The sequence below is a fragment of the Macaca thibetana genome, chromosome 9, assembly GCF_024542745.1.
Source record: "Macaca thibetana thibetana isolate TM-01 chromosome 9, ASM2454274v1, whole genome shotgun sequence".
NCBI classification, from domain to species: Eukaryota; Metazoa; Chordata; class Mammalia; order Primates; family Cercopithecidae; genus Macaca; species Macaca thibetana.
The window spans coordinates 35,274,335-35,290,956 of record NC_065586.1 but is presented as its reverse complement, the minus strand read 5'-3'; the positions used below and the strand labels follow the sequence as shown (position 1 = coordinate 35,290,956).

At 42.4% G+C, this 16,622-nt stretch overlaps 1 protein-coding gene across 9 annotated transcripts in view; it reads right to left on the bottom strand.

Moving 5' to 3' along the window:
• The window catches only part of CCNY (cyclin Y), an 876,528-nt gene that overhangs the window by 55,696 nt on the left and 804,210 nt on the right, over positions 1-16,622 (bottom strand). For 8 of the 9 annotated variants that reach the window (XM_050804783.1, XM_050804790.1, XM_050804785.1 and 5 more), the window contains one exon: positions 10,084-10,118. The exons of the other annotated variant lie outside the window; for it this stretch is intronic. In XM_050804783.1, the coding sequence (XP_050660740.1) occupies positions 10,084-10,118 (35 nt within the window). The remainder of the gene's footprint in view (positions 1-10,083; positions 10,119-16,622) is intronic. 9 annotated transcript variants of the gene reach the window in all.

The following is a 16,622-nucleotide window of genomic DNA, read 5'->3' as shown; positions in this document are numbered from 1 at the left end:
ATAATACCCTGAAGACCTTTTCCCCTCCCTGACTCCACTCATCCTTCAGCACTCTGCTGACAGTGCTTCCTCTAGATGCCTTCCCACCACCACCAGACCACCTGGGCTGGGCACCCCTCTGTGTGTTCTATGCCCATGTTCACCCTCCACATTACCAGTCACTCTCTATTGTCGTTTCTGGCTCAGTTTTTTATGTGTGTCTAGGGTCTAGACTGCAGGTATCTTGGAGGTACAGACTGGATAATTTTCTTGAATCAGCAAATGAAGAACAGCTCCATCTCGGGACTAGAGTACTTACTTCCCCTAACGGTGGGAAGTCATCTACCTCCATGACGGCACAGGATCCTCTGTGAGGGAGACCACAGTGTGGCCACAGCAGCTGTGTTACGGCAGAAAGGGGCATGCTGTGTGGCAATGAGCTGGCCACAGGGGCCTGCACCATTGGGCAGTGAAATGCTGACACAGGCAGAACACACGAAGTGGGGCATGGCAGGCAGATCAAGGAGCCAAGTTCACGTGGACGAGGCACTCCAGACAGGCAGCACGGGAGCACAGTGGAGTCAGAAAGCTCAGTGCTTGGCTGCAGCTCTGCCAGTGACGAGTTGTGTAAACGTGGCCAAGTTACTTACAGAGGACAATCACACATACTGGCTTGATCGGGACAGCCGTAGTTTATCCCTGTTGTCCTAGAATAACCAATAATAGTATCCCCTTTCATAATCAATTAAAATGTATAAGCCTATCACCTTAAGCTTAGCCTCCCTACGCTTCAATGTCTTCATCTATAAAATTCAGATACAGAACCTGCCCTGCATTGTGGTGCTATGAGGAATAACACCTGTAAAGTGCTTAGTACGTACATGAACTCAATAAATATTAAGTCACTTTACACTTAAGAGTCTCTAGGCTTTAACTTCCCATTTTCAATGACAGTCTTACTTCCTAGAAAGGTTTGTTAGGATTAAAAAAAAAAAAAAAAAAAAGCATTAAATAATGTAAGGGCCAGGCATGGTAGCTCATGCCTATAATCCCAGCACTTTGCGAAGCCCAAGTGGGAGAATCAATCGAGCCCAGGAGTTTGAGACCAACCTGAGCCATACAGCAAGACCTCATCTCTACAAAAAATAGAAATAAATTAGCCATGTGTGGTGATGCATGCCTGTGGTGCCAGCTACTCAGGAGGCTGAGGTGGGAAGACGGGTTGGGCCCAGGATGTCAAGACTGCAGTGAGCCATGATTGTGCCACTACACTCTACCCTGAGTGACAGAGTGAAACCCTGTCTCACAAATAAATAAATAAATAAAATGAAGTAATATTACTAGAGGAAAATAAGCAGTAAAAGTTTGTGAAAGGAAGTAATATAAGTGAAATCTCTAAATACGAAAGCTCCACAATTTTTTTTAATCTTAAGGAGGGCAAACTATGACCTTGATAAAGGAGGCAGGTTTCGGTCTGCAGCCTCCTTGGGCCACAGAGAAAGGACATTTGCACTGGCATTCCTTGACTAGGAATGAACGAAAGGCCTGCTGGAGTGCAGAAATGGAGGGGACGCTGGGTTGCGGGATCACACCTGCCACCTGCTGAACTCCCAGCTCACAGACAGTCTCCATGAAACCATAAAGGCCACTCATTTTGCAGAAGTGTCTTTGCCTTATTCACACAGCTAATACAGGGTGGAGTGGAATTTAAGAACTTTGTGTGGAATTCTGAAGCCTGTGAAACCCAGAGCACTGATCAGCAAGAGCAGGTGTGCTCACAGGGGGATGCCCATACGTGGAAGGCACCAGGCTGGGAGAGAGGAAAGCACCATCATCACTTTTCCAAGACCACCAGGGGTCACAGAGACACAGACAAAAAGCAAAACTATGAAAAAATCTTCCTCTCTGACCTCAAAGTGTTCACAAACTAATGTTCCATAGAAAGAAAAAGAAGGTGCAGGTTAGGCACAGTGGCTCATGGCTGTAATCCCAGCACTTTGGGAGGCCAAGGCAGCTGGATCACTTGAGGTCAGGAGTTTGAGATCAGCCTGGCCAACATGGTGAAACTCTGTCTCTATTAAAAATACAAAAATTAGCTGGGCATGGTGGCGAGTGCCTGTAATCCCAGCTACTCAGGAGGCTGAGGCAGCAGAATCGCTTGAATCCAGAAGGCAGAGGTTGCAGTGAGCCAAGATCACATCACTGTACTCCAGCGGGGGTAACAGAGTAAGACTGTCCCCGTGCCCCCATCCCACAAAAAAGGGTACAGCTTTTAGTAGGATCGATTTTTTACAGCAAGACTAAAGTAGAAGGCAAAATGCCCATGGAGTTAAGAACACAGGTGAACCAAATCATTCTCTATGAAAGCGAGAAAATAAACCAACTTTGGATCTCAGAACAAAAACTGGAAAATGCCGACTTTATGGTAGAATTCTGCTCTGTAGATATGTACTTGGCCATAAAAAGGAATGAAGTTCTGAGATACATGGATGAACCTTGAAAACATTATGCTAAGTGAAAGAAGCCACTCAAAAAAGGCCATATATATATAATATGATTACATTTATATAAAATATCCAAAATAAACAAATCTATGGAGACAAACAGTAGACTAGTCGGGGAGGGGAAGGAGTAGGAATGACTGCTAGTGGGTACAGGGTTTCTTTTGGGGGTGATGAATATGTTCTAAAATTGACTGTGATGACAGTTGCACACATCTGTGGTTATACTAAAAACCACTGAACTGTACATTTTTAAAAGGTGAATTTTACATGTTAATTGCATATCAATAAAACTTATTTTAAAAAATAAGTTTTCCATTAGAAATTAAAAAGTCAAAGGCCAAGGTCAAGAAAAAACCTATGGGATAGACTGGAATTGGAAATTTAAAGTAACAGTATGAATTCATGATTTCTGAAATGTCTGTTTCCTAGCTACACCTGCTAAATGGGCCTAGAAGCAATAACACCCCAGCAGCAATGAGCACACATGGTGTCCAGACCTTGGTTCTAGTACCGTTTGCCACTAAAAGGAATCAGGACTCCCTGGAGAAATGGCTATCCAGGGTTGAGGCAAAGGTACAAGATGAGCCTGGAATATCTTATTGTGCCAAAGACCAAAGGAGTTCTCAAAACAAAATGAAAGGATGGAGCATGTCACAAGAACACAAAACCAGTGTCAAAAGACTGCCACTACCCAAATCTAGGACAGTTTGAGCATCAAAACATTTAAGCAGAGGCATGAACTAGGTATCACTGGAAAAGCAGAAATCCAGGAATCTGTACTGAAAATGGCTGGATGGACAGACAGATGGACAGATGGGAAGAGAAGGCTCTCCCTTGAAGCAGAACACCTACTGACAAAGGGAGAGGAAGTATGGCAGGGTTGGAAAACCACCATTCTGTAACTAAAAATAATAAAGATTGGTTCAGGTAAGCCTCATCAACAGATGCTAAATCTGGGGGTGGGGATAAAGCACAGGATATCTACATGGTTTTAAAGTACCTGCCCAGAGACTGCTTGTTAGTTGCCAAGGAAAAATGAGTAAACAGACAGTGGAGAATCCAGGCAGCACCTGTCCAGTAATTAAAATCAACACCAGCAACAAGAGTCAGATGATACTGCCTGCCTCTTGATTTGATGCCTTGAAAAAGGCAAGGGAACACTCCATGTAGTACTCTGGCTGTAAATGTTTAACTGAATCCTTCGGGCAAATCCAAAATGAGAAACATTATGTTATTATTTAAAAAAAAAAAAAAACAAAACAATAAAAAAAAACCTGACCCTGTATTCTTCCAACAGTGTCAATGTCCTGAAAGACTGAGAAACGCTGAGGATCCGCTCCAGATTAAAGGACATCGAGGGTACATGCCAACTAAATGCCATGTGTCAGCCTGGAGTGAAACCCATACCACAGACAAACACGCTGTAGTGGACATTACGGAGCCACGTAACACCGCTGGAATATGGTCAGTTAATTAGAAGAAACACATCAATGTTAAATTCTTTATTTTGACAATATTGTGGTTACACAGAGAACAGCCTTGATCTTAGGAAACACACAGTGGAGTATTAGGGAGAAAAGGCAGAATGCAGACAACCTACTTCCAAACAATTAAAAAAAAATAATAAAGGACAATGACCAAGGATGTGCAGAATGTGAGAGAATACTGGTTTAAAACTGATGAATCTGGCTAAAGGGTAGATGAGAGTTTTCTGTATTATTATTATTATTATTATTACAATTATTCTGTAAGTTTGAAATAAAACATATATATGTATACACACACACACATATATATACACACGCATATATATATACACACACATATATATGTATCTATAAAGTCAAAGAACAGATTATAACACAAGGCTAAGGGTAACAGAGTCCGCTTCTTAAAGGGCTTTTCTGACAAAGTTCCTGCTTCAAATACAATGCTCCTTCAAGGCTTCACTTGATTCCTTTCTTCTCTCTACTCCAGAAGTCCCTGAGCAAGGTGATGAAGTTGAAAACTGAGGAGGTTAGGAGAGCAATGAAGTGACAAGTAGAATGCACAGCAAAGACGCACTCAGTGCCTGCCCAGCTAGCAGGAGTGGTTGTGCTTCCCCTGACCCCAGGAATGGCAGCAATGGAACCAAGAGTCAGTGACTGACTAAAATGAGAACAGCTCCTTCCCCACACGTACCGTGTCTGAGCAATGTGAAAAACAGGCAGCTGTGGTCAAGAATTTGTGCTGGCTAATTAAGGGATGAGATCCTAACACTATATACAAAAGATCAGGGCTTCCAACATAGAAACTTCCACGGAGAACACACCATAAGTTACCAGGATAAATCGTAACATCAGCTCAGTGGCCCCTTCACTTGGGTGTCTTAACAAGGACAACGTAGCTTTCAAAATGACCTTCCACAAAGGCACTAGGGAAGCAATTCCACCTGTCAGCTGCCCTGTATTTGAATGGGCCATTAAACTTTACAAGTGCCACTTCCTTTGTGCCTCGTAACAAGAGTGACAGCATGAAGGAAGGGAAGAAGAAACAGAAAGAGGTAAGAAAAGAGACAGTCCTCCACAGACATAACCAATACACTCAAGGAATTGATGTCCTACACAAGCTTCTCAACATACCAGTATTTCCACGTGTAACATTATCATTTCTAAACATTCCGCAAAAAGAAGAAGAAAAAACAAAAAGAAGAGAGAAAATAACAAAATATCTACCCCATTTCAACATCCCTGGGTGAAGCAGAACAGGAGGTCTGAGAACCAGGGCATCTAAGGTTCCTTTAGTGACATGAAAATCCTGTACTCTCAATTATTGCTGCTACTTTTCTATAAATTTGAAATTATTTCAAAGTAAAAGCTGGATTTCTTTAATCTTACTGGATTTTTAAAATTTTTACTGATATTTTAAAACTGAGTCTTCTTTCACATCCTCCAAGCATATGGCACTGATGCTAACACAGCAGCTGCTCAATAAACTCTCATTCTATTAAGAGCAAATCTTCCAGAGGCAAAAGCAAGATTAAAATGTTTTAAATTTCAGTTCCTAGATGTAGCTCACTGTATTACTTGACTTTTATGACTTACAGATGAAGCTTATAACCAGAATAGACACCATTTTACAAGGAATCCTATTCCTACCTCACTCAAAACTAAAAGGCAGAAACTGATTTGGAACTGAACTACATTAAGAGCAGCAAACTATTCAAGTCAGTATTCCCCAAAGGGAGCTGAACAGAATATACTCCTCCCAGAAAATCTTGGTCTTAATGATTATGAAAAAACTATATCCATACTCAAAATACCAGCAAGACTTTCATCAGTTTTGATATTGAACTTTGAAAATTAAATCAAATTTACCTAAACTCCAATGGGCAATAATAATACAACATACATATATGGTGTTATAATTAGGCTGCAAATCATTACCTTCCTTGAGTCAAGTAGGTCTGAAATTATGACCCATCCTAGGAGATAAGAGAACTGACATTTCAAGATGTTTCCAAGACTGCCCAATGAGGGCTTGAACAAAGTTCTTTTGGCTCCAAGTCCTGCTAATAATGTGACTCTTGCTTAGCTGATAAGTAACACTCCCTAGTTGCTTTACTTACTCACAAAGTTTCCTGAACTATCACCAGACTCAGTGTTGAGACAAATGCTTTGTTTTTTTTTGAGGATGACACTACACACAATCCCCAGTCTGGTTTTCTCGTTTCAAAGTGCACCTACGGCAAACAAGACAAAGGAAGCTGGCTATTCAACTCCTGATTCATTCTGTTTTCATATCTTTTTTTTTTAACTTCTTAGAATAATCCATTCATTTTTGGTATGCTATCAACAGGTAGCAGGAAGATAATCATAGAAAAGTTAGGCTAAGGTAAAAAGCATGCATTCTCTCTGAGTTTCAGGAGTGATTTTTTTTTTTTCAGGAGTGATTATTAACTCCAACCACCTACAATGTCACCCACAATCTATAATCAAATATTTTTACACTTTAATTAAAAGATTCATAAAAACAGCTAACCTTTAAAAAAAAAAAAAAAGCAAAGTCAAAACGTCAGCAAATTTTAAACAAAGTATACACTTTAAATAAAGCCCTTTACACAGCCTTTTAAAAATACGTGTATCTTTCATATGCATTAAATTGTTGGTATCATGAGAGGGAAAATAATAGAACAATGTCTTATTAGCTCTTGTATGCGTGCTTCCTAGCTGGGCGCAGTGGCTCATGCTTGTAATCCCAGAACTTTGGGAAGCTAATAAGGTGGGTGGAACACCTGAGGTCAGGAGTTTGAGACCAGCCTGGCCAACATGGCGAAATCCTGTCTCTACTAAAAATACAAAAATTAGCCGGGTATGGTGGTGCATGCTTGTAATCCCAACTACTTGGGAGGCTGAAGCAGGTGAATAGTTTGAACCCAGAAGGGGGAGGCTGTAGTGAGCCAAGTTTGTGCCAATGCACTCCAGCCTGGGGGACAGAGCGAGACTCCATCTCAAAACAAACAAACAAACAAACAAACACAAAAACTTCCTATAACTGTTCACTTTAATTACATCTAAAACATACGTGTGGATTAGAATATTAACCTTGATAATTCACCCTGGTTGAACTTGCTGCCAAACATCCAAAGTGGTTCGTTTTCAGGTTTCAAGCTTTAAAGCCTGTAATAATTCCTTGAGAAGTGGTCTCCTTTCACTTAATCCTCTGAGTCTCTCTTGGCTGTTTTGAGTCACTTAAAGGCCCTTCTCATTTTCTAGCCTGGGGTTCCATTCTCTACTGCCCCATTCCCCGGAGAATGTCCTGGGTCAAAGCCCACTCTTTTCACTTGCTCATGTGTGTTGTTTGTAGAAACCAGAAAAGCCCTACTTTTTCTCCACCTGGAGGAGGTTATTTCCCCTGCAGTTATCAAGGTCCTGGGAGTAGAGGTGAACACCCACCTTGTCTTAAATGGCTTACCTACACAACTGTATTCATTTCTCTTAAATAGTAACCTCTTTGTAGGTTATTTTAGCAACATGCACTAAGTGGGTTCTTCAAAACTTGAAAGAGAAATTAAAGAAATAACCTCCCTCACAATACGGCAAATAAAAAATGAAATGGTATAATAAGGGTGAAAAATAACTGTCACTCCAGAGTTCAGTAACAGACTAAATGATAAATTTTAGTTGAGATCCATATTCAGAAATGAACCCTAGAGACTGTGCCACACAAATTTAATTATAAATGTCATCTCTAACTTCAGATAAGCAAGCTAAACAAACTCTGTCACATGGGAACCGGTGTCATTATCTGAGGAACACAGAGGGTGCGAGCCAAATGGGGTGCTGAAGCAGACCACCTGGAACTCAACCCAGGCTCCACTGTCTACTTGGCTAACTTCTTTGTGCCTCGGTCTCCTCATCTGTAAAAGAGTAATACTGAATTGTACCTACCTAGCACGGCCATTGTGCTAACTAAATGAGTCCATTAAACCAATTACAGCAGAGCCTGGCACACACGCTTTAAAGCACTCAGCAGATGGTACTGATTATTATTATTGCTCGTCTTTTCTCCACCGTTCTAACTTACTATTCCCAAGTTTCAAAACCTGCAAAGTACAGCTGCTTTATTAGCCTAACTGAATCTGCAGGTAATTTCACTCAAATGATATTTCAGCTGGTTGGACTGGTACACTCCCACGGCTTTTCCCAGTGTGGCAGGACTGATGGCGCTCATTTGCAGTGAGGTCTGTTCACAGTTTGGAGGGTCGTGCTCCTTGTTACAGGGTCAACTGTTATATAAGAAACTTAGCACCCAGATTTCTTTTCTATAGGAATAGGTGCATTTGCATAGATCTCAACAACTGTGCAATTTCACTCTGTGTCAGCAGATGTGATTTTACAGAGGTTTGAATGCTGGGCTGGGTTTTAGAAGCTATCGTGCATGAGAATGCATGACCTCCCATTCTAATCCACGTGCTGGGTGCAGAAGGTGTGTACTCAAGTGTGTGGCAGATGCTAGGACTGTAAAGGACACAAAATGGCAACGTTAGGTGTGTGCCTGGGTGGAGGGCAGGGGTGTTAAAAGAGGTATGCAGGTTAGAACTGTGGGAGCACATCTCTGTATCATCAGCCGCAATGAGAACAGAGTGGCACAAACTCCTATCCTCTTTCTTCAATGCACCTTCCATGGAGCTGCAGTGAACAGGAAAGATGGCCTGGATGCAGTTCCAGCTCTTCCCTTTCCCTTGCAAGCTCCTTGGCAGGCGTGCTAATGAGTGTAATGAGTAGGAAAGCATTCAAGTGCACCCAGCAGGCAAACAAGTGGAAGCAAGGATTTAGAGAATTTGTTCCAATCGCTTGAATTTTTATATCCAGGTATATACTGCTTTAAAAAAAAAAAAAAGCACAGCAATTTTCATATTTTCCTCATGACACAAATTGCAATTTCAAAGGTGCTTTACACGGATGTTTTGAAATTTAAGGGGCTGAGGGAAAAAGTCACAGATTGCTTTAAGAATCTGCTAAAAATTATAAGCACTCTGACCCCTAGAAACTGTATATGTGCATATATATTAATACTGACTACAAAGAAATCATCAATCTCCTATGGGCATAGCATCATGTCCCTGAAGTGTAACAGCCCAGCTTATGAATTTCTTCCCAACTGCATTTTGTCCATATTTTCAAAGGGCAGAGAATACAATATTATGGCTTTAGTCTCTTTAATACACAGCATTAGGACTAAGTATTCCAAGATCTGCAAACACATAGATGCAGACAGTCTAAAAATCCTGAGAAAGACCCTTGCATGGTTCTGTTTTTAGAATGAGGACTTAGAGCATACTTATTTTGATAATTTACACCTGTTTTATCATTCCATACCTCTCGGAGAGTTTTCTTTCCTAAAGGGGCATATTTCTAAGAAGAAGGGGTGGCTAGGACTTGCCTGGTACATAAGGTGTGGAGGAGGCGCTGGAGCCAGCCAGCTATACCTCTGCTCAAGGAAGGAAGAGGGATAAAGTATCTCAACGGGGCACCTGCACCTGGCCACCAGGGGAGGGAGACATGGCTAAGAATGGCCAAAAGACTACAGCCAAATGTTTGAACATCTTTTTTTAATTTAGTGTTATCAAGTTTATCCTCTTTCTTTGAGCATCAGAAGAACATGCAGACTCTACTGGACCCACAAATAACAAATGGGAAGAGTCAAGTGTGGAGACAGAGAGCCTCATGGAAAACAATTATGTGTTTATTCAAATGAAACTGAGCTACAAGAGAGAAAGAGTAATTTGGGGGTGAGGGTAGAGAAAGGAAATGATTCAAAATTAAAAAGAAGTGCCTTTCGCTTGGACTTGCTGGGTGATGTTTGATATGTTATTGTTCACACACATCATCTCATGAACAATAGTGGTCTAGGGCTTCTGGAAAAATATTTGGGACAGTGGACAGATACCGAGTAATGCTTGTCAAATTACAAACCAAACTAAGCATAAGTACACTGCAACATTCTTCCAAGTATCTACAAAGCACATGAGCCATTTTCATCCATCACAGACACAGTTATTTCAGCTCTTTATACTGTACAGTCATTATGAAAAACACAGGGAGACAGCTTCACTTACATGGTTAATGAAGAGACTCTTGCGTTTTTCTCTCACTGTGAAAACAAAAGATGCAACAGAAATGTTACATGCCTGCATGCCAACCCCTGGCAGGTGGCTGAGGACTGGGCCCCTGTGTCATGGTCCCATCCTTCCACCAACCAACATACCCACTTGCTCATTTATCAAACATAAGAATATGGGACCTGCACAAATGCAGATCTGAATGAACTTGGCTCACAAAGGGAAATATACATCCATTTAAACAACGGCACCATAACAATATAACTGCAGCTGAAATCAATTAAGGGGTAACAGATTTCCATTAACTGAATAAAAAAGTAATTAGTAACCGTCATGAAACTCATATGCATCTATTAGTTTAACGTAATTAACAAATAATAGGACTATTTATTCCCAACCCTACCAGACCCATAAAGCTCCACAGCATATAAGGGAAATATAAATAACAACAATATCTAGAAAGCATTGAGATCCAGGAAGACGACGTACATCAGTGGCGTTACTTATCATGGAAACCCATTATTCTCCATGCTGGGTGCTGGTGAATACAGCTGAGCTTCTGTCTGGGAGGCCCCTGGAGCTCCTTGTGGCACCCATCCCCAACCCCACAAGGCTGACAGAGGTCACCATAATTGATCCTGCTCTAACAAGGTGGCTTCTCACACTGCTGTCTGTACACATGGCCTGTGTTGAGCAGCTCAGCCTCCACTGTCCCCAGACACCAGTGTTTCTCAGAATGGGAGCCTGCAGCCCCAGAGAGGTAGAAGGGTCAGTCACAGGGAACACGAAGAGCTTGTAATAACCTAGTATCACTGAACTTTGCATTTTCTTTTCTGAAGGCTCATTTTGTGGGAACAGATTAATCCATCAACACATTTATTCGTTACTGTAAAAGATATGAAAAATAGGTTTCCTTCAAGGAGATAACATCCTAGGTCCCCAAGAATCAACAATGTTATCTTGGGGTACCCTAAAACAACAGTGTACAAAAGATAGAGGAAGGTTTTCTCCTTACAGTCCATGCCCTCACAAAGCAGATTCACTACTGTTTTCGAAAGCCTTCCTGCTGATCTGTTGGAGGGATGATGGAACTGTTTTTCTAACACTCATACGCTGTTCTTAGGCTCACAAAAAAACACTTCTCTTTTCCATAGAAGTCTTGTCCTCTCTGGAATGAATGCTGCCTTCCACCCTTGATATCTCAAAGATAACAAAAGCAAAAGTGCAAAAGCAAAAATCTGTCTGAGGATACTGTTGGGCACTTTAAAAAGAGACTGACACATAGAAGGTAGCTCGATGGACCCATGTGCAGAAGATCAGCCCCCTGCTGTCACAGGACAGGGCACCCTGGCCATGCCTGAGGCCAGACTACCACACAAAGAACATGAGTGCACAGACAGCGGCGACAAACTGGTCTGCTATGCACAGCATGGAGGCAGAGGGATTACATTTTACCTGACTCCAAGGAAGCAACCACATGTAAACCATAGCAAAACAAACAGGATGGTCTGGCTGGAAGCTCTGGGTTTTAACTTCCTGGCATACATACATACATACATACATACATACATACAGTGTGTGCATGCACATGTGTGTGTTTTCTTTAAATCAATTTATTCTAAACTATTATGCATGCAGCCAAGGATGGAGATATGATGATAATTCTATGGTGATTTCCCACTGACCGAAGGGATCTGGAAACCCTTTCTACGTGGGCCACAGAACTCACAGGGTACCCACAATACTCTGACATGACAGTCCTTCTCAGAGCATCCCAGTGATAGGTTTGTGCAAAAGAGACTTGTGTCTCCCAATTGTGGGGACCACTGCATATACTAAGGTCACCTCAACACCCTACATCAGCCCCTGCCTTCAGCAAATGAAAGATATCCATGCCTCAAAAAATACCAGCGCTTCCTATATGTGTACTATTGAGATTAGGAAATATTCACACATAGAAGTAATGGCTGAGATGCATAACCTTCAATAAGTCTGACCAAGAAAGCTGACATGGTTTGGCTGTGTCCCCACCCAAATCTCATCTTGAATTCCCATATGTTGTGGGAGGGACCCAATGGAAGGTAACTGAATCATAGGGGCAGATCTTTCCCATGCTTTCTCATGCTTTTCCCATGCTTTTCTCATGATAGTGAATAAGTCTCATCAGATCTGATGATTGTAAAAAGGCGAGTTTCTCGGCACAAGCCCTCTTCGCCTTGTCTGCTGCGATGTGAGATGTACCTGAGATACCTTCCACCATGACTCTGAGGCCTCCCCAGCTACATGGAACCGTAAGTCCATTAAACCTCTTTCTTTTGTAAACTGCCCAGTCTGGGGGTATGTCTTTATCAGCAGTGTGAAAACAGACTAATACAAAAGCTTTCAAACAAACAAATAAACAAAAAAAAACTACACCAGACACAGAAGACTATTATAAACACACATGCCATTCTTGTCTGCCACCTACAAGGATCAATCTCAGGGAGGAATCAGGTCATTTTCATGAACTCCAGCTGGCTGCAATGAGAATGGTGAAGAAAAACGAAAGTTCACGAAGACTATTACAAAACACCTGAGGATAAGCTATCTGCATCTATTATAGAATCTCTCAGGCATTCACTGCTTCTATGCAAATGAACACCTACACACTACCCTATTTCCTCAGAGCAACCTGGGGCTCCTGGGGCCTGAGTCAGGTGCCACTTTCCTGTATGGTTTTGTAATGCCCCTGCTAAGAGGGCCTTCGGCAGATGAAGTCTGCACAGTTTCTGAGAAGATTTTCCATACATGAATCCTATGGCCGACTGGCTTTTGGAGTGTCTTCTGCGCCACCAAACCAACAACCTATCCCTACATAAATGGGGAGAATTCCTGATATCCATGTTGGACCAAGTGGCCCATTACTTTGACCATCCTGCCTGGACTGGGGGGACACTCTACCCTCTCTGGGCTAACTCCTTCTCCTGGGAATCTGGAGTTGGGACATACTCGAAGGGCTCTGCTCAACCTTAACTGAGGGTATGATGTGTAAACTTCAGACTGGGGTGGGGCTCATCTCCTGCTGTGCAGGAAAGAGTGAAGCAGCAGATCTGACTGCCATCCCTAAAGCACCTGTTGCGAGGCTGGCCCTTGGCTGGTATCTGGGAACTTGGATTTAGAAGGGTTCCCTTCCATTATTCCCTAACTGGTAAAAGTGGCTCATTGTGCCTAAGCTGTCTGCACAAACAATATGCTCTATGCCGCATACAGTATGGTTTATTTCCTTCTGGGAGTCTGGAACTTTGGTACTTAACAGGCAGAGCCTTCTTACATAAGCGGTCCTCCATAAAAATCCTGGGTGCTGGGTTTCTACCCAGGAGTTTCCCTGGCTGACAACATTCCACAGTTGTTTTCACAACTCATTTGTGAATGGGGGGATGAAGTGCAACCTGTGCAGCTCCATGGGCGAGGACTCGCCCCATGCACCTCTTCCCTGTACTGAGTTTCCCTCATGCGCTTGCATTGTAGTAAGTTACAGTCATGAGTGTGACTGTATTTTATGTCTTATGATTCCTGGACCCCCCACACAGCTGCCATGCAGAGAAGCATGGCAGAGGGAGATGGGCACCTTAGTCCTAACGGCTTTTAGTACCCAGTTCCACCAATTTGTGAGCTGTCTGAGATACCCTCAGTGCCCTTAAAATTAATTACTCCTTTTCCCCTAAGCTAGCTGGAGCACAACCAAGACATTACTATGGGGGAATAAGATAAGTAGAATCTTTTTTTTTTTTTGAGACGGAGTCTCGCTCTGCTGTCCAGGCTGGAAGGAAGTAAGCTGACTCACTCCGCCTCCCAGGTTCAAGCGATTCTCCTGCCTCAGCCTCCTAAGTAGCTGGGAGTATAGGGGTGCACCACCACACCCAGCTAATTTTTTGTATTTTTTAGTAGAGACAGGGTTTTGCCATGTCAGCCAGGCTGGTCTCGAACTCCTCACCTCAAGTGATCTGCCTGCCTTGGCCTCCCAAAGCGCTGGGATTACAGGCATGAACCACCACACCCAGTGATAAGCAGAATATTTTACAGTGGCATAACACCTGAAACGACTGACAGAATTGCCCAAATCTAAATCTGGCTTTAAAATAAATTTGAAACCACTGAGGCTGATGTGGGTACAGCTCTGAAATTAAAAATGCTTTAGCTATTTTATGTAATGGTATAAGCAATATGCCAACTCATTCCTAATAGCTGGTTTCAGTCATCTTTAAAACTTCACTATTTTTGGTCACTATAATATATCAATCAAAATCTCTGGAGTTTTCTGAGTTAATGTCTAACTGAATTAACTAATAATCATGTTTTGCTTCTTTAGGGAAAACAGGCAATAAATTGATACGGATCATAAATTTTTTCTTTCCTGGGAGAGGAATAATAGCAATCTCCTTTGGCACAATCTATGATAGTTAAGAGGATTTTTAATTGGCTACAGTGACAGTCCATAACGACGTAAACAGAAAATGTACCAGTGGCTTTAAAAATAAGCCATCTAGGCTGGGCGAGGTGGCTCAAGCCTGTAATCCCAGCACTTTGGGAGGCCGAGACGAGCGGATCACGAGGTCAGGAGATCGAGACCATCCTGGCTAACACAGTGAAACCCCGTCTCTACTAAAAATACAAAAACTTAGCTGGGCGAGGTGGCAGGCGCCTGTAGTCCCAGCTACTCGGGAGGCTGAGGCAGGAGAATGGCGTGAACTCGGGAGGCGGAGCTTGCAGTGAGCTGAGATCCGGCCACTGCACTCCAGCCTGGGTGACAGAGCGAGACTCCGTCTCAAAAAAAAAAAAAAAAAAAAAAATAAGCCATCTAAAATCAGCAAAAACAATACAGTTGGCATTAAAAGTCTTCTCCTGATAAAATGGGGAGTTAAGAGAGTCAAAGGCAGTGCTTGCAATCTGAGGGACAAACAAAATTACACTTGTTGCTATGGGATACTCTCTTGCCACAATGTCACACAAGTGACTCTTTAAAATACAACTTTCAACCTAGTGCCTGATTATTAATGAGGATTTATTAACAATCTAAACACAATTTCAGCTGATTCCTGTCATAGGTCAGCATTTAAAAGACTACCTTGGTTTCTCCTCTTCCATTTCCAATTTTTTTTTTTTTTTTTTTAGAGATGAGATCTCACTATGTTGCCCAGGCTGGTATTGAACTACTGGGCTCAAGCAATCCTCCTGTCTCGTCACCCCTCAAAGTTTTGGGATTACAGGTATGAGCCACCGCACCTGACTCTCCTCTTCCATTTCTAAAATAGACCGACCTTCCAATGGCAAGTGTTAGCCACCACCAAGCCACAGGATGCTGGTGCTAAAAAGGTCCTAAGATACCTAAGATATCCTTTCTTTGGCAAATAAGGGAAGAGCCCAAGCAGGCCAAGAAAGGGAGGGCCCAGAAGAAGAGAGGAGATCGCGTGCAGGACCCCTTCCTCTATACACCCGCCCTCCAACAGGAGCATCACTGGTGTGAACAGACACCTCTGGCATCTGCATAAAACGAGTCCCATTTAAAAACAGAATGACAATTAGAACCAGGTATGAACAGAGCTGTGCTATTCTACAAAGAAAATCTACTTAACTGATTACTCTGGATGTGAAGGACTGGCAGGCCACACAAGAGGCAGGATTCAACTAAAGAATGATAGAATTTTGTTTGGATATACGAAGCTAATTGCTGAGGTAGCTCCAATGCAGATCACGAAGATCTGGTTGAAAAGAAAATGTTTCATTTCTCTTTCCTTTTTCCTGTGGGTAGCAAAGATCAGGCCTTGAAGAATAAAATTAAAAGTTCACTATTAACTTTTCTTATAGTAAATTTGAGATTACCACACAGTTCCTACAGTTTTCAATAATTCAGTGAATTCACACTCAATTCAAAACAACTGTTGAGCACCTGTTCAGAGTGCACATGGAGGCTCCTGCCCTGCTGAGCTCCTGTCCTGACAGGGAGGTCATCATGAACACAAACGGCCAGGACACAAAGTGCACTGTAGCAGGAACATCACCCACACTTTGGAGCTCAGAACAAAGCATCCTGGTGTGGCCATTTCCCCCGGAGGCACACCTCCTGTGCTGCAGGAAAGAAGCTTCCAATTAGACCTCTGGCCTGCTCTGAACTGTCCCGGACCTGCACTTATTTCTAAATCTGGGCACAGAGGAACATGACATTCTGTGCATTCCAAGTGAAATCTAAATAAGCAAAGCCAATGAACAAAAATGAAAAGACACAGAAACACTTCTAAGATGTTGAGGGCACAGCCAGTCATGGAGAGGAGAAAATTCCAGGGAAGAGAATAGGAAGCAGACAAAGGAAGAACATAACAAGAAAACCATTCAAAGAACAAATATCCATCTAAGCTGCCAACTCACTCGAGAGGTTTTCTGTTTCCCATAGAGAATATCTAAGGCCAAAGGATTTCTTCAGAAGCATGGAAACTTCAACTAAGTGGCATCCATTTAAAACTTTCTGCTAATTTGAAAAGAAATGCATGCTTATTGCAGAA